The sequence below is a fragment of the Osmerus eperlanus genome, chromosome 7, assembly GCF_963692335.1.
Source record: "Osmerus eperlanus chromosome 7, fOsmEpe2.1, whole genome shotgun sequence".
NCBI lineage: Eukaryota > Metazoa > Chordata > Actinopteri > Osmeriformes > Osmeridae > Osmerus > Osmerus eperlanus.
This window is the reverse complement of record NC_085024.1, coordinates 21750046-21768631: the sequence shown is the minus strand read 5'-3', so window position 1 is coordinate 21768631 and position 18586 is coordinate 21750046. Positions and strand designations below refer to the sequence as shown.

The following is an 18586-nucleotide window of genomic DNA, read 5'->3' as shown; positions in this document are numbered from 1 at the left end:
TTACCCCCCCCCCCCCACCCCCCTGACAGGTGACTGGTGAAGCAAGGAGGCGTGGCAGCAGGGGCAGCTGGACAGGAAGACAGAGAGGGAAGCCAGGTGGTGACAAGGGTGGAGAATGAAGGAAGAACCTTTGCATCATTTAGACAGAGAAGAGTGCAATATTGTCCGGTCAATAAAGCACGATACTGGAAGCACCAAGCTTACTTTGTAATTCACTTTGACAAGCCGAGATACAATTTCCTTCCCCTGCAGCCCATTGAACATAGGACCACGCTCGACTACACCAAGCAAGTTCATCCTAAACTGTAGTTTTATCGTAGCAACAGATTGTTCTGCTACTGCAATACTTAAATAAAATGGTGAAGACGGCCTACTACTGACCCCTGCTGGATGTATCAGTAAGTGCCGTTTGGACAGTCAAACTATTCACAAAATTGTTTACTTTGGCTCCTTGATAAAAATGATCATCTCCATATATCATTCTTATGATATTGACAAAAAAATAGCTGTTTTATTTTTTATAAAAAGCGCGAACACCTTATAATGTAGTAGCGATCAAGAACACCATGGTCACATTTTTGGGAGAGGTTTTTCATCTCATTGTTTCCGTCTCTGAACCTCCAGTGTTGCCTGTTTAGCGAAACCAAAATAACTGTAACTTAACCAACTGTATTGTGCATTCATGTTGTCATAGCCGCCAATTCTGTTGAGAATTCTGTCCCTCCCCCTCCCCCTCCCCCTCCCCCTCCCCCTCCCCCTCCCCCTCCCCCTCCCCCTCCCCCTCCCCCTCCCCCTCCAATGTATTGAGCAACACTGGCACCCGAGCACTTGTGGCGCGTCACTATCAACGCGCCGGCGTGGCGCATGTCACTGATGACATCGATTTTCCTATTCCGTTGTTTGTCCCGCTGCATGGAATAAAATGCTGGTACGCAAGACCTAGCTAGCCGCATCGAGCCCCCTCAAACGCAGGTAATTGAACGATATCGTTCAAAAAAATCCCTCTTCCTGTGCCATGGATCAGTGCGACTTACGTAAATATTGCGTTGGTGCTGCTTCTCTTTGCATTGCGTTTGTCGTTTGTTTGCATGGTGCAATGTGATGGTCAGTGCTTTCACTTCAGACAGTCTTGCGCAGGGAAAGTATTTCTTGCAGGGAATAGCGAATGTATGAAGCACTCTTGGAAACGAAAATATGGGCACTGAAACTCTACTCTGTGAATTGGTGTTTGTATTTAATACATTTCCAACATAGCACACAGTGTGTTTTGGCTAATCCTTTCATTGCGTTAATAGCTAGCTAGTTAGCTAGCCAGCTAGCAAGCTTGACTTGGACTCGACTCGACCCTTTCCAAGATAGCCGGCTGTAGCGAGTTACCTAGCTATTGTCTACAGCACGGTACCCCGATTTAGGTTATTTTGAAAGTGACCCTGACTAAACTAAGCTTTATCTGGTTGTGTATGCTGGGTTCGCGCTACCTTGTGCTGGGACTATAGCAAGCTAGCTCGCGCAATATATGCATGCGCTCGTTCTACATGGCGGTGAAAAATGTTAATGGTTTTTATAAGCCTGACATTCTGGCAACAGTTGTAGCCAAATGTGATGAGTGCGCGTGCGAATGAGAGGAATACTACGGGATTATAAGAGATTTAGAAAAGAGAATGCAAAATGGCTTGTGGTGAGCGTGTTTATCTGCTATTTTGGTTTATTTATTAGTTTGTTAATTTGTCAGCATTCATTATCTTGACCATCCCATCGAAATGAACCTTATCCTTGTAACCTCAGATTAATTATTCAGTAGTGTGGTCATAAACTTCTGAATGACGTATTAACTATTATATACAATTAGGGTTTTCCATTTTATGCGGTAACAGTAAGTTCAACTGTAAATCCATGGATGCTGTATGTGAACGAGGCCAAGTGCCACTGAATCAACTACTGCATAGCTTCGGTTTGTCCCCTGTTGTTGAGGCTTCTCTCTCTGTATCCGGAGATCTGCCAGGGGAGGGGGGAAGGGGTGGGGAGGGGGGAAGGGGTGGGGAGGGGGGAAGGGGTGGGGGGTGGGGACAAGGGCATGCAGGAGGGAACAACGTACCCCATCCCAGACCAAACTTCCCTAGCAACCTCATCTTGTCTGAGTAGAACTGAGCGATGAAGTGAAGCTCTCACTTTACTATTTCCACTTTTTATATTTTAAGACCAGACCATTATATTTACATTTAAGAACATACTGTAAATGGGACGATAACAATGCACCCGTGCATAAGCGTGATTGAATCGAGTGTGATTCGGGGTGAAACACCGCTTCAGGCAGCATTTGGCATCTGCTTGGTGCTAGGCTGATATTTTTATATTTTAATACAGTTCCATTTTTTTTTTTTTTTTTTACATTGGTGAGCTATGTCATTTTGTCATACAATTGTCCGGGAGCCATACTTCACATTAGAGATTTAGATGGGCAAGCAAAAGGAAAGCGATAAAGTTCAATGTGTAGTTTCGTTGAACGCAGTAAAGCAAACGAAAGCAAATTGTACACATATGAGATCAGCCAGCACGTGCCTTTTTAAAGACAATACTTTACCTCCTCCGGCTATAGCTCTTTGTAGGGCACAAAAATACTGCATTGGCAGATATCCCCTTATCCTCAACTGCTATTTACGTTTTCATACATTTTACAGATACAACACAAAACCATTAAAACATCTGGTTTGTTTTAACCATGAGCAATGACGAGGCAAGGCGCATGTGGTCAATGAAACATGTAGACACACGTGACATTGGCTTGAATGTCACGTGACAGGGTAGAAACTCTAGACGGCTTATTTCCGAAGAAAGAAAAACGAAAGAGGCATCACTGTAGACGTTTCATGCTTCTTGCCGAACTATGTTGTATATCAGCTGTAGTACTACAATAACGTCATTTTATAACCTGCGTGGTTCTGATATTTTAGCCATGTGCTTCAGTTGCCTTTCAAAGCGAGAATGTTAATGAGCTCTGAAAGAGGAATTTAAAATAGCATGAAACATTTCAGGCTTCGAAACAACACGTTGATGAGCTTATTAGGATGCTGGCACAACTGCATTTTTTTTATCCTGACTTTAACCTTTTGACCCCCGCCGCACGCGCAGCCGGTAGAACTCTTGTTGTTCTGTCATTCGAAAGTGACGGGATTAATCTCTCCGCTCCATCCTCTGAACAGGTGAGGCCTTCGGTATTTTCTGTGAAACTGAGGTTTACCTATTAATTTAGACACTTTTAATATGCATTGAAGGGGGATGTGGAGAGTGGATAGGCTAATGGACCGTTTTCGGGACTCATAACCAATTACAAAGCCAAACCATCGTCTATGTATGAATGGAAACCAGATAGCTGGTTTCGAGAAACTTTTGAATCGTTGTTTTTGGCTGCTGAATTAGGGTCAGGATTAGGAGTCCTGTTTAACCGGGAGCAGCGGAGCATCGCGCTGTCCGTTCCCGTTCAAGTTAAGGGTGAACGACAGCCACTTGACTTATTAAATTAAGTACTGAAACCTGATACAGTAATGGGTTATGTATGTGATACGTTTTGTATCTCTTCTATAATTCTTTGTGTCACTTGATTCGACTTTTGAGTCATGTACATTTTTTTTATTGGAACCCTGCTTTGTACTATCCACGCTGATCATCTACAAGCACGCGGTTATGAAGCTATATACTTGTCCAAAGAAAGCTATTTTAGTTAATTGAATGTGAAGTGTTTATGGCACACATTATGACACCTGATAGTCACCAGTGGGTTTCCAGAAGTCTTCTCTTTCCTAGGACAGTAAAGTATAAGAGGGTTAACCTAGATTTTTTTTTAGCTAAATATCTTTCAAGTTTCAAAGCTGAATCTCTCACCTACTGTGTCTCCTGTCTCCTGTCTATCTTCTGTCAGTTACAGGACGATCTGATGTCTCCTGTCCTTGCGTTTGCCCTCGGACTATTCCCAACATCCTGTCTCGGTGTCGCATTTTCCCTTCCCTTGTGAATTTGCAAATCATCTAAGCCAGAAATACAAGGATTGTCACAACAACTATGAATTATTAATCAGCAGCCTTTTACCTAGGGATTGAGTTTCGGGGAGGTAGAGACGCTGTCGCTGTATGTGACAATGAAATAATTTATAACCCCTCCCCCCCCCACAAATAAATGTAACGTTTGGAAAGTTCCTCTCTAGCTCCCCGTTTGTTTACTTCCTATCATTTTAACAAAAGCTAAAAGTGTCTCTCAACCTTCTCTTGTCTTTATCCCTCATTATTTGATTACTTTCTTACGGTCATCTTCACGTGTCTCACAGTCAGCCTGGTCCTCTCCCTCTCAGGTGCTGTGTGCTGTCTGCGACGCCTGCCTGCCCAGCTTCTCTACATTCTGCTATCTCTGCATTGATACCTGATACCTCCGGTACAGACACAGACTTCTGCTGCTTAGTCAGCACCCCTGCCCTCTTGTGCCCCCACCCCTGCGCTATGAGCAGAGGTAGAGGAGGGCCCTCCAAAGAGCAGTACCACCGCCCCCCCCTCTCACACCTCCAGGCCAAGCCCCACTTCTACAGACTCGGGTCCGTGCGAACTCCCCCGCAGCAGACCCCGCACCAGAACGACTTCCCCAGTCTCCCTGTTCCTCCCCTTGTGCCCTCCCACTCGCTGCCCCATCCCCTCTTCCCCGTCACCCCTCCCTTATCTGGGCCGAACCCGGTCCGAACCCTCCACCCCGGGGCATCGAACGGGTCGGAGCGGCTGAACTCAAACCGTGTGCCGATTCTAAACTCGTTTCAGGACCAGCAGGTCCAGTTCCTAAGGGGACAGAACCTTGAGGCGCCCCAGTACAGGGTGAGCCCCAGAGGAGGGGGGCCGAGGGCTGTTGGTGTGATACTCACCGGGCCGCCTTACAGTCCGTACCAGCCTCAGTCCGGCTTCAGCCGGTTCCCCCACCACAGCAACAGCCCCCGGGGTAGAGGGGGCTGCAGTCGAGATCGAGGCAGAGGGAGCAGCAGAGATTTGGGGTACCCACCTTTTCAAGGAGCCCCGAGAGGCAACCCTGGACCACAGCACTGGAACCACAACCAGAACAAAAACCAGAACCACAACCAGTACTCTAACAGGCAATGGAGTCCTAAAGCGGAATATTCTGAATCTCTATTGAACGGCCTGCAGAGTTTATCCTTTAACAGAGAGCGACCCAGCCGAGGAGGGGAGAGCATTGACAAAGCGTCTGTTTCAAGTTCCAACTCCGGCAAGAAGACTTTGACTCCCGTTCAGCTAACACCTGATATTCAGGAGCTGATCGTCAGATGCCTGACTGATTTGAGCCCCACTGAAAGTTTTCAAGCAAAGGTACTAGCCAAAAAGCTACATCTGCCCAAAAAGATCGTCAACCAGGCTCTGTATGCTCTTGAGCGCACGCAGAAAGCAACGAAACAAGGGAGCAGTCCTCCAGAGTGGACTCTGTTCAGGGAGTCTCCCCAAGGTGGGGAAGACCAGGACACGCAGAACGAAACACATTCCCAACAGACGCAAAGCACAGGAGAGTCGCAGCCAGCTCACAAACGCTTTCTGTCACCGGTAAAGAAGGAACATGCGGCTGTAGACGCTGAGGTCAGCGAAGACGTCCAACAAGCCAACGCACAACCCGGAGAGGCTGAAGGGGAAGAAGATTCTGACGCCGAATCAAATTCCTTCTCGTCTTCATCTTCTTTGGAATCGTCAGACTCGTTCCACGAACCGCCACAAGCACAAGACCTGGAAGAACCGGACCCGGTCACAGCCAGCTCTGCCAGCCAGCCTCTCGACCTCCACCTCGAAACCCCCAACATGGCGGAAAGCCGGGAACAGAAGGAGCAGGTGATGCAGTACCTGCTAGACACCAGGGAGGTGACCGCTCTGGTCATAGCCAAAAACATGGGCCTGAAGACCGCCAAGCAGGTGAACCCCACCCTCTACGCCCTGGAGAAGCAAGGGGACGTGGTCAAGAACTCGGATGTTACCCCTTTCACCTGGGACCTGTCTGACCACCGCAGGGACAGGATGCAGCGCAGCCTCAAGGCCTCGCAGCACGCCGCCACGGAGATGCAGGTGGTGGAGGCAGGAGGTGGGGCCGGGCAAGCAGGAGCGGTCACCTCAGAAATATTGTCCCCATTTCCAGGGAGGGACACACTCCCGTCTGCCCCAGGTCTTCAGTCGCAGGAGAGCCAAGAGGGGGTAGGTGGCCAGGGGGTAGGTGGACTGTCCCATGTCAGACACCTCCGCCCTTACCTGGAGAGCGTGGAAGAGTTTGAGATACCAGACATGAAGCCCTTCCCAACACATAATGACCCCTCCCCCCTCACCCTTTCTGTCTCCTCCACCCACCCTCCACGCCCCCCTCCCCCTTCTGTCCAACCATCTTCCATCGTCCATCAGGAAGACGAGGCTAATGGGGACCAGTGGGCCAGTGACGACATACCAGAATTCCTTAATGCTATTCGCCGGCAGACTGATGTGGAAAGGGCTGCTGCCATGGGAACGGTCGCCGTGTCCTTGGCAGCACCTCCTCCCCAAAACCTGCGGGCGAAACTGCAAGAAGTGAAAACTAAGAACCCCGTCAGTGGCTTGATGGAGTATGCCCAGTACCTAGGGCACAACTGTGAGTTCCTGCTTCTTGACCAATCAGGGCCCTCCCACGACCCCAGGTAAGCCACTGGCAGTTTATCCCGGCTTTCTGCTGCATCTTAAATCATCAACCCGTTTCAGACACAATGAATTGACAGAAGTTCTGCCCCCCACCCCCCCCCCCAACTTGCCCACGTTCAGATTTCGTATGCAGGTCATGCTGGATGGCAGGTTGTTTCCAATCGCTGAGGCGTCCAATAAGAAGGTGGCGAAGAAAGATGCCGCGGCAGCAACCCTCCGCATCCTGGTCCGGGAGATGGATGGAGGAGGTCCGGAGGGGGAGGAGGGGGCCGTCGCTGGCATGGATCAGGCCATGGATCCCAATCCAGACACTGCTGTAAGTGTGTCCAGCACCAGCGCCATTGTAAGTGTGTATGCTTCTGTGGGCTTTGTACCGGGGGGGTGGGGGGAGAGGTGTGAAATCTCTGTGACCTGATGGATCCATGATCCGGTTTCCTGAACGGTGCATCTTCCCCGTCTCTGCCAGGGCGCTGTGGAGGGCCCGCCCCAGGCCCTGTCCCGCTCGCTCCCCGGGGGGAAGAACCCCGTGTCCATGCTGATGGAGTTCAGCCAGCGCACAGGAAGCCCCATCGAGTTCATCAACACGGGCCAGGAGGGCCCGCCACACGACCCACGGTAACGCTCATCCCTGTAGGGCCCGCCACACGACCCACGGTAACGCTCATCCCTGTAGGGCCCGCCACACGACCCACGGTAACTCTCATCCCTGTAGGGCCCGCCACACGACCCACGGTAACGCTCATCCCTGTAGGGCCCGCCACACGACCCACGGTAACGCTCCCCTGTAGGGCCCGCCACACGACCCACGGTAACGCTCCCCCCTGTAGGGCCCGCCACACGACCCACGGTAACGCTCCCCTGTAGGGCCCGCCACACGACCCACGGTAACGCTCCCCTGTAGGGCCCGCCACACGACCCACGGTAACGCTCCCCTGTAGGGCCCGCCACACGACCCATGGTAACGCTCCCCTGTAGGGCCCGCCACACGACCCACGGTAACGCTCATCCCTGTAGGGCCCGCCACACGACCCACGGTAACGCTCATCCCTGTAGGGCCCGCCACACGACCCACGGTAACGCTCATCCCTGTAGGGCCCGCCACACGACCCACGGTAACTCTCATCCCTGTAGGGCCCGCCACACGACCCACGGTAACGCTCATCCCTGTAGGGCCCGCCACACGACCCACGGTAACGCTCATCCCTGTAGGGCCCGCCACACGACCCACGGTAACGCTCATCCCTGTAGGGCCCGCCACACGACCCACGGTAACGCTCATCCCTGTAGGGCCCGCCACACGACCCACGGTAACGCTCCCCTGTAGGGCCCGCCACACGACCCACGGTAACGCTCCCCTGTAGGGCCCGCCACACGACCCACGGTAACGCTCCCCTGTAGGGCCCGCCACACGACCCACGGTAACGCTCCCCTGTAGGGCCCGCCACACGACCCACGGTAACGCTCCCCTGTAGGGCCCGCCACACGACCCACGGTAACGCTCATCCCTGTAGGGCCCGCCACACGACCCACGGTAACGCTCATCCCTGTAGGGCCCGCCACACGACCCACGGTAACGCTCATCCCTGTAGGGCCCGCCACACGACCCACGGTAACGCTCCCCTGTAGGGCCCGCCACACGACCCACGGTAACGCTCATCCCTGTAGGGCCCGCCACACGACCCACGGTAACGCTCATCCCTGTAGGGCCCGCCACACGACCCACGGTAACGCTCCCCTGTAGGGCCCGCCACACGACCCACGGTAACGCTCCCCTGTAGGGCCCGCCACACGACCCACGGTAACGCTCCCCTGTAGGGCCCGCCACACGACCCACGGTAACGCTCATCCCTGTAGGGCCCGCCACACGACCCACGGTAACGCTCCCCTGTAGGGCCCGCCACACGACCCATGGTAACGCTCCCCTGTAGGGCCCGCCACACGACCCACGGTAACGCTCATCCCTGTAGGGCCCGCCACACGACCCACGGTAACGCTCATCCCTGTAGGGCCCGCCACACGACCCACGGTAACGCTCATCCCTGTAGGGCCCGCCACACGACCCACGGTAACGCTCATCCCTGTAGGGCCCGCCACACGACCCACGGTAACGCTCCCCTGTAGGGCCCGCCACACGACCCACGGTAACGCTCATCCCTGTAGGGCCCGCCACACGACCCACGGTAACGCTCCCCTGTAGGGCCCGCCACACGACCCACGGTAACGCTCCCCTGTAGGGCCCGCCACACGACCCACGGTAACGCTCCCCTGTAGGGCCCGCCACACGACCCACGGTAACGCTCCCCTGTAGGGCCCGCCACACGACCCACGGTAACGCTCATCCCTGTAGGGCCCGCCACACGACCCACGGTAACGCTCCCCTGTAGGGCCCGCCACACGACCCACGGTAACGCTCATCCCTGTATCCCATGTATGTATATCCAGTTGTCTATTTATCCATACTTCCTTCCGGATGCAGCTATTTGACTCCATCATAATTGTACCCTACTTGTCTCAAGGTTAGTATAGGATATTATGTGTATTATAGGTTTTGTATACTGTATTGTTATTTTGAATATTTAGGAGGTTTATTATATTATATGTTAGCTTATCATAGGTGTAACCTATGTTCTGAGTACTTATATGTCATGTTATGCCAGGTTGCTTTGCGTTGTCTTGTCCCAAAAAATTCAGTGCCCAGTTTGACCCTGTGTTGTTCTGTGTTGCATCTGACAATAAAAGACTTGAACTTGAACCTATGTCCGTCAGGGGACCTTGCGGACAAGCTATTTGCGTCCTGAGTGGCTGCCCTCAATACTGCAGTCTGCTGACGTGACACACAATACCTTTTCTGTCCACCTATCTCCCTACTTCCCCCTTCTCTCTCCTCTCCCTCCCCCTTCTCTCTCCTCTCCCTCCTTCCGCCTTCTCTCTCCTCTCCCTCCTTCCGCCTTCTCTCTCCTCTCCCTCCTTCCGCCTTCTCTCTCCTCTCCCTCTTTCTCCCTCCCCCTTCTCTCTCTCTCCCTCCCCCTTCTCTCTCCTCTCCCTCCCCCTTCTCTCTCCTCTCCCTCCCCCTTCTCTCTCTCTCCCTCCCCCTTCTCTCTCTCTCCCTCCCCCTTCTCTCTCCTCTCCCTCCTTCCCCCTTCTCTCTGTCTCCCTCCCCCTTCTTTCTCCCTCCTTCCCCCTTCTCTCTCTCTCTCCTCTCGTTCTGCTGATTTCCTTCCCCTGAGAAGGACCTCCACTGGGGTCAATATCGACCCTGTTCATCTCCATGTATCTGTGGTATCTTGCACGGTCTGAGGTTTAACTCGTCCACTGGTGACCCTGAGCCTCTTCTACTCAGAAAACGTACCACCAAATAATGTATGTCTGTCTCCTCTTCCCCCGCCTGTCGTCCCTCCCAGGTTTATGTTCAGGGTGAAGATCGGAGAGACGCTGTGTGCTGAGGCCTCAGCCCCCAGCAAGAAGGCTGCCCGGCAGCTCGCTGCAGAAGAGGCCGTCAAAGAGCTGATGTCAGACGGGAGGCTCCAGCTTAACAAGGTGACCGGAGGGTGGGGCCGAGGGAGGGGGCCGAGGGAGGGGGCCGAGGGAGGGGGCCGAGGGAGGGGGCGAGGGTGGGGGCGAGGGAGGGGGGCGAGGGAGGGGGCCGAGGGAGGGGCCGAGGGAGGGGGCCGAGGGAGGGGGCCGAGGGAGGGGGCCGAGGGAGGGGCCGAGGGAGGGGGCCGAGGGAGGGGGCCGAGGGAGGGGCCGAGGGAGGGGGCCGAGGGAGGGGCCGAGGGAGGGGGCGAGGGTGGGGGCGAGGGAGGGGGCCGAGGGAGGGGGCGAGGGAGGGGGCGAGGGTGGGGCCGAGGGTGGGGGCGAGGGAGGGGGCGAGGGTGGGGGCGAGGGAGGGGAAATTCAAACATGGTGTGTAACCGGGGGTTACAGACCACACTGTGTAACCGGGGGTTACACACCACACTGTGTAACAGAACCCCACACACCACACTGTGTAACCCATAGATATATATATATAAAGGGTAGATGTCTCGTCCGCGTTGCCGGACAACGGAGTCGAACGTCCGCACGTGGCGGCCATCTTGCTATCCGATTTTTAAACGGTTTGGTTTGTTATCAACGTCAGAGATGTCGTTATGTCACTGCATACTTCTATTCTATTTTTAAAAAAAATCACATAATTATTCATAAGTATGCAGTGGCATAACGTCTCTGACGTTGATAACAAACCAAACCGTTTAAAAATCGGTTGAAAATTGAGCAAGTTATGGTCATTTAAAAAGTACATGTAGCACCAACACAATGTTATGGGTGAGCGAGTTGACTGTAGCAAGATGGCCGCCATGTGTGGACGTTCTAGAGTCCGCCGTAAGACATCTAGTCTTTATATATATCTATGGTGTAACCCCCCCAGCCAGGAAGGACTCTGACTCACCTATCTTCATTTTCTTCTTCCCTTGTTCCCCCTTGCTCTTTTCCCTCTCCTGTCTCTTAACCCCATGTTCTGCTTTTATTCCTCCTGTCCTCTCCCTCTCCTGTCTCTTAACCCCATGTTCTGCTTTTATTCCTCCTGTCCTCTTCCTCCTCTCCTGTCCTCTTCCTCCCCTCCCAGCCCCAGCTGCCCCTCTGTCCGTCAGGGGACGGTGAGGGGGGTGCCTCCATGCCTCCCTGCCCCTCCCTCCCTCCCCTGACAGCGGAGGAGCTCCGCGCGGCCCACGAGGCCGGGGTAGGTGACCTCATCAACCACCTGAACAACAACGCAGTGTCTGGCCTTCTGGAGTACGCCAGGGCCAGGGGCTTCGCTGCTGAGATCAGGCTGGTGGGCCAGGCCGGACCGCCGCATGAACCCAAGTAAGAACCGCACTACTCACTTTTTTTTTCGGTCTCGTGGGAAATGGATATGTGCCCTACAAATGATATAATCGTCTTCTCCCTATGTGTCCCTCCTCCTCCTCCTGGTTTTTGTTTCTCCTCCTCTGTCCCACCTCCTTGTCACCCTCATCCATCTCTCTGTCATGTTCTCCCGCTCTCACGTCTGCCCTCATCCATCTCTGTCTCTCTGCTGCCCCCCTCTGTCCTCCTCTCTCCCACACTGCCTTCTGTCTCACTCCCTCTCCCTTTCAACCTCACTATCCCTTTCAACCTCACTCTCCCTCCCTCTCCCTTTCAACCTCACTATCCCTTTCAACCTCACTCTCTCCCTCCCTCACTATCCCTTTCAACCTCACTTTCCCTCCCTCTCCCTTTCAACCTCACTCTTCCTCCCTCTCAACCTCACTCTCTCCCTCCCTCTCCCTTTCAACCTCTCTCTCCCTCCCTCACTATCCCTTTCAACCTCACTTTCCCTCCCTCTCAACCTCCCTCTCCCTCCCTCTCAACCTCACTCTTCCTCCCTCTCAACCTCACTCTCTCCCTCCCTCTCCCTTTCAACCTCACTTTCCCTCCCTCTCCCGTTCAACCTCACTCTCCCTCCCTCTCAACCTCACTCTTCCTCCCTCTCAACCTCACTCTCTCCCTCCCTCACTATCCCTTTCAACCTCACTCTCTCCCTCCCTCTCCCTCTCAACCTCACTTTCCCTCCCTCCCTCTCACTCTCTCTCTCCCTCTCAACCTCACTATCCCTTTCAACCTCACTCTCCCTCCCTCACTATCCCTTTCAACCTCACTCTCCCTCCCTTTCCCTTTCAACCTCACTTTCCCTCCCTCTCCCGTTCAACCTCACTCTCCCTCCCTTTCAACCTCACTCTTCCTCCCTCTCAACCTCACTCTCTCCCTCCCTCTCCCTTTCAACCTCACTCTCTCCCTCCCTCTCCCTCTCAACCTCACTTTCCCTCCCTCTCCCTTTCAACCTCACTCTCCCTCCCTCTCAACCTCACTCTCCCCTTCAACCTCACTCTCTCCCTCCCTCTCCCTTTCAACCTCACTCTGTCTCTCTCTCGCTTGCTCTCTCTCTTCCGTGCTCTCCTTCTCTCTCACTGCCCCCACCCGCCCTCCTGACCTCCCTCTCAGGTTCACCTACCAGGCTAAGCTGGGGGGTCGCTGGTTCCCTCCAGTGCGCGCCTCCAACAAGAAGCAGGGGAAGCAGGAGGCTGCAGATGCCGCTCTGAGGGTGCTGATTGGGGAGGCAGAGAAGGCGGCCCGTACTGGGGAGCTCACCCCAGCAGAGGTACTCATTCTGGTATTACTCCTAATTTCTTCATCTCCACCCACATTATCACCATGTTCACAACACTGTCGGAGATACTGATCTGTCAGGGAAGTCCTGCTGCGTTACTGCTACTCTTGATGATTTAGATTTAGTCAAACGAGTACATTCCTATCCAAACAATACGGTAATTTTTTTGCGACTCTTTTTTCTCCTCTCTCCCCCCTCTCCTCCCCCCTCTCTCCCTTATCTCCCCCTAGCTGCCTGTGAGCGGCAGTACTCTGCATGACCAGATCGCCATGCTGAGCCACCAGCGCTTCAACTCCCTGACCACGCGCATACAGCACAGCCTTCTGGGACGCAAGATCCTGGCCACCTTTGTCATGAGGAGGGGGGAGGGTCTGGGGACCGTGGTGAGCCTCGGCACAGGTAGGACTACCTCGCCACGGCGCCAGGGGGGCGCCGCCAGGGGGGGTGCCACGGGGGCGACACTCTTTTTTTGCGTTGGCATTTGGAAGGATTGTCTGGATTTTTCCTCTGCAGGAAATCGCTGTGTTAAAGGAGAGGAGCTGAGTCTTAAAGGGGACACTGTGAACGACTGCCACGCAGAAATCATCTCCAGGAGGGGGTTCGTGAGGTGAGAAATAAGCTCTGGGTCTTCCACCCTGCCTTCCTGAGGCTGGACCGACGGCTGTCTTTTAATATGAAGGATTTTAATAGATGGATGTGACCCGGCTGATCCCCTGGTGCTGCTGTGGCAGGCTGGCAAGCAGGCAGTCTGGCTGGCTGGCACCACGCCAGGCTCCTCCACCTCACATCGGGCTGCTTGATGGTTGTCACCCAAAGTAACTTTCTTCCTCCTTCTTTCTCTACCTTCCTCCCTGCCTCTCTTCTTCCCATCCATCTCTATCTCTCTCTGTCTATCTGCATCTATCTTTATCTCTCTCTGTCTCTCTCTCTCTCTGTGTCTCTCTTTCTGTGTCTCTCTCTCTGTGTCTGTCTCTGTCTCCTCAGGTTTCTGTATAATGAGTTGCTTAAGCACTGTGAAGGGTCGGAGGACAGTATCTTTGAGTCTGCAGAGGAAAACAAGCTTCAGATCAAACCCGACATCACCTTTCACCTCTACATCAGGTGGGCGCTCCCTCCCTCCCTCCTTCCATCACCTCCCCTGTCATACCTCAGACTGGCCTACGACTTCAACAGCCATCCAAATGTTCTTTTAGTAACTTTGCTAATTAACAGAGTGATTAACCCCTCCCCCCTCCCGCCCAGCACGGCCCCCTGTGGAGATGGCGCTCTGTTCGACAAGTCCTGCAGTGAGTCAGCAGAGGAGGGCGGTGCGGGGCACCAGCCTCTGTTTGAGAACGCCAAACAGGGCAAGCTCCGCACCAAGGTGGAGAACGGTACGAGCCAGGACTACTCACACACGCGAGCTCACGCACAAGCTCACACACACGCGAGCTCACGCACAAGCTCACACACACGCGAGCTCACAAACACACAAACACACGCTCACTCACAAACACACTCACCCTTCCCACCAAAGCCTGTGGTAAAACCAGTCCTGCTGTCGTGTGGTCTCCAGGTGAGGGCACCATCCCAGTGGAGTCCAGTGCCATCGTGCCCACCTGGGACGGCATCCAGCATGGGGAGAGACTGAGGACCATGAGCTGCAGCGACAAGATCCTGCGCTGGAACGTGCTGGGCCTGCAGGGGGCGCTGCTCAGCCACTTCCTGCACCCCATCTACCTCAAGTCCATCACTCTGGGTAACATTTGCAAGCACCCATCCACACAGACGAAGCTTCAGAGGCTCAATGTGGGGTTCTGGTTGATTTTGGGTCATGTGACATGTCTGACACAGCAGTGTTGGGTGAGGATAATGAGTCTGGTTTTCTCCTCCTCCCCCTTTGTTCTCCTGTGTATCTCTCTCTCTCTGTCTCTCTGTGGTCCTCTCTCTCCCTCTCTCTCTCTCCTCCATCTCTGTGGTCCTCTCTCCTCCACCTCTGGTCCTCTCTCCTCCACCTCTGTGGTCCTCTCTCCTCCACCTCTGGTCCTCTCTCCTCCACCTCTGTGGTCCTCTCTCTCTCCTCCACCTCTGTGGTCCCCTCTCTCCCTCTCCTCCACCTCTGTGGTCCTCTCTCTCTCCTCCACCTCTGTGGTCCTCTCTCCTCCATCTCTGTGGTCCTCTCTCTCTCCTCCACCTCTGTGGTCCTCTCTCTCTCCTCCACCTCTGTGGTCCTCTCTCTCTCCTCCACCTCTGTGGTCCTCTCTCTCTCCTCCACCTCTGTGGTCCTCTCTCTCCCTCTCCTCCACCTCTGTGGTCCTCTCTCTCTCCCTCCTCCATCTCTGTGGTCCTCTCTCTCCCTCTCCTCCTCTGTGGTCCTCTCCCTCTCTCTTTCTGTGGTCCTCTCTCTCTCCCTCTCCTCCACCTCTGTGGTCCTCTCTCTCCCTCTCTCTCTCTCTCCTCCACCTCTGTGGTCCTCTCTCTCCCTCTCCTCCTCCTCTGTGGTCCTCTCTCTCCCTCTCCTCCTCCACCTCTGTGGTCCTCTCTCTCCCTCCTCCATCTCTGTGGTCCTGTCTCTCCCTCTCCTCCTCCATCTCTGTGGTCCTCTCTCTCCCTCTCCTCCACCTCTGTGGTCCTCTCTCTCCCTCTCCTCCACCTCTGTGGTCCTCTCTCTCCCTCTCCTCCATCTCTGTGGTCCTCTCTCTCCCTCTCCTCCACCTCTGTGGTCCTCTCTCTCTCCTCCTGGTACATTGTGTTCCTCTAGGCTACCTGTACAGCCACGGTCACCTGACCCGAGCCGTGTGCTGTAGGCTGGCCAGAGACGGCGAGGCGTTCACCAAAGCTCTTCCTCCTCCGTACACACTCAACCACCCAGAGGTAAACACCCCCACCACACGCACCCTGCACACCACACGCACCCTGCACACCACACGCACCCTGCACACCACACGCACCCTGCACACCACACGCACCTTGCACACCACACGCACCCTGCACGCACCCTGCACACCACACGCACCCTGCACACCACACGCACCCTGCACACCACACGCACCCTGCACACCACACGCACCCTGCACACCACACGCACCCTGCACACCACACGCACCCTGCACACCACACGCACCCTGCACACCACACGCACCCTGCACACCACACGCACCCTGCACGCACCCTGCACACCACACGCACCCTGCACACCACACGCACCCTGCACACCACACGCACCCTGCACACCACACGCACCCTCAGCCCTCTTTTGTTCTGCTGCTGAGTCCTTGAAGTGCGTCGTTCTGGACTGAGTGTGCTGTCCCCCCCAGGTGGGCAGGGTGAGTGTGTACGACTCGACGCGCCACACGGGGAAGACCAAGGAGTCGAGCGTGAACTGGAGCCAGCCAGACCACATCACCGTGGAGGTGCTGGACGGCACCAAGGGCAAACTGGACGGGTAGAGGAGCCAGAGCAGCGCCGCACCACAGCTTCACAACGCCGCGTCCTGTCCCGTTCCCATGTGATCTCATCTCTGCTCTGCCTCCCCTCTAGCCCCAAGCTGGACGTGTCGCGGGTCTCCAAGTCCAACCTGTTCCGTGTGTTCCGGACGCTGTGCCAGCGCTGTGGCCGAGAAGAGCTCCTGGACCTGCCGTCGTACGCCCAGGCCAAGATGGCCGCCGCCTCCTTCCAGCAGGCCAAGGAGCACTTCTTCCAGGCCCTGGACACGCACGGGTACGGCTCCTGGATCGGCAAGCCCCTGGAGGAGAAGAGCTTCGAGGCGGGGGAAGGGGCGGGGGGGGCGCCGGATGTTCAGGCTGTGGCGCAGACGCAAGGAGGGGGAAGTGTTGCTGTCGGCAACCAGGGACATGGCAATAACAACAACAATCATGGAGTCCCAGCTCCTGTGTTCAGTCCGGGCCAGGATTGGCTTGGTGTGGCACGTACACACACCATGTAGAGGGAGGGGCGCGCACACACACCATGTAGAGGGAGGGGGGAGGGGGCAAGCGGAGGAGGAAACACTGATCCTAGGGGAGAGATGGAGTGAAGAGGGCTTGGAGATGCAGAGGAGAAGGGAAGGGGATGCTTGATAGGGAGTTGCCAGCAGCCAGGACCGCATCTTCCTTGAAGAGAAGGTTGTAGGGCAGCAGAACGAGTGATACGAAGGGACAGAACGCCTGAGAGGGAGGATGGAGGGATGGATAGAGAGGGAAGGATGGGAGGATGGATGGAGAGAGAGAGAGAGAGAAGGAGGGATGGAGTGAAAAAGAAAGCCTAAAGGTGGGGCTCAAATAGCAGCAAGACGGATGGTGAGGAAAGATGGATCTGAAAGTGAATGCTGTTGAAAGAAAAATTAAAAAAATATTTTGTTAGATATCAAGAGTTGGCATGAGTATATTCTAAAGAGTATGGAAATTGCACTACTGAAAAACCACAATTCAAATCATTGAATAGAGTACAGCAATGTGTCCCTGTTGTAGTCTCAGTGTACATAAGATGCAGTGAAACTCTAACCTTTATACTCTACTTACCTAGCCATTGACTCTGTATAATGTTTGAGTATTAGCATGTTATCTACCTGAGCATAGATACTGGTCACTCTGTAGAATAAACCAGCATTGTAACATTTAGTACTCCCATGACCCATCCCTATATCATATGCTGTTGCCGTGGCACCGAATCGTGCCAATCCTTTAATTCAGCCTTCTCTGAGCCATCCCATAATATCCCTGTACTGTAATGTAGATTCACGGATGTTATCCCACAAAATCATAATCAAACTGTTTTATCTTACGATCTCCAGTTCTCTTTGGTTCACTTTCTGATGTTGTCACTAGATGGTCCCATGTGGGAGAGGGCTGAGAGGACAAAGGGTTTGATTTGCATGAGCAGTTTGGTCTTGATTAATGTTTTAAGGGCGATGTAGCTGATCTGTTATTATTCGCCTGTCAGCCCATGCTTGCAGTGTAATCGCTTTGCTTTTGTCCTTTTCTTGCACGGTCATGTCTTGATGACTTGGTTTTAAGAGAACAATTCGGTTGTTTTTGATTGTTTATCGTTTTAAATGTTTTCTGGATCTTCTGAAATGGAAACACCGGAGAGGTGATGCAATATATACATCATGTACATACAAATGCATAAACACACAGATGTATATGCAAATATGGATGTTTGTTACACATCGTATATATGTTTGTGTGTGTGTGTATATGTATATATTTTATGTATATATTATTTTGTAAGTCATACTTGAGATGGGTTTTTTTTTAATTGTGTTTGATTTATGGTGATTCTTTTCTTTCTCTGTCAAATGTGTAATGATTAAAATAACTTTGTTTTTTACGGATGGGATCCTCCTTGAAAAGTGTTAAACAAAATTAAATTGACCAGCAATGTTTATCCCAGATTTGTTATTCTGTCCCTTCCTTTTAGAAGCTGCCATCCAAATGTTTTCCCTTTATGAAGGTTTTTAAAATGCTGCAGTTAGGAACAGCCGTCGTGTGACAACATGAACACGGTCAGTTTAAATCATCCATCGAGACCTGAGGTAAATATAGCTACTGGATACTTTTTTTTTTTTTACCACTGCAAGTCGACAGGTTTGGTTTTCCTCAAAGATGGAGTACTGCAGGTTTCCTGAGCGCAGGTTAAGCACAGGCTGTGTGTCCACGAGGAACACCAGGTTGGTGATGCAAATGAGCTGTAGTGGAGCGCTGGAGCTTTAGAATAAAATATTAATTTGGCAAATGCTTTTATCCAA

The 18586-nt window shown here is 53.5% G+C and overlaps 1 protein-coding gene across 5 annotated transcripts; it reads left to right on the top strand.

The window, feature by feature from the left end:
- The first annotated feature begins 848 nt into the window (after positions 1 to 848).
- adar (adenosine deaminase RNA specific) lies at positions 849 to 18230 on the top strand. Of its 5 annotated transcripts, none has more exons than XM_062465986.1 (16): positions 849 to 972; positions 4343 to 6218; positions 6420 to 6688; positions 6810 to 7005; positions 7156 to 7304; positions 10091 to 10226; positions 11296 to 11534; positions 12693 to 12849; positions 13089 to 13257; positions 13372 to 13465; positions 13843 to 13959; positions 14101 to 14231; positions 14414 to 14596; positions 15599 to 15711; positions 16155 to 16282; positions 16378 to 18230. In XM_062465986.1, exons 2-16 carry the CDS (start codon positions 4488 to 4490, stop codon positions 16781 to 16783), a joined length of 4218 nt encoding a protein of 1405 aa, XP_062321970.1. In that variant the 5' UTR covers positions 849 to 972; positions 4343 to 4487; the 3' UTR covers positions 16784 to 18230. The 5 variants fall into 5 exon arrangements, with proteins under 5 accessions (XP_062321970.1, XP_062321969.1, XP_062321968.1 ...); XM_062465985.1 differs by having other exon boundaries at positions 12693 to 12861; XM_062465984.1 differs by having other exon boundaries at positions 6810 to 7032.
- The last annotated feature ends 356 nt before the right edge of the window (positions 18231 to 18586 follow it).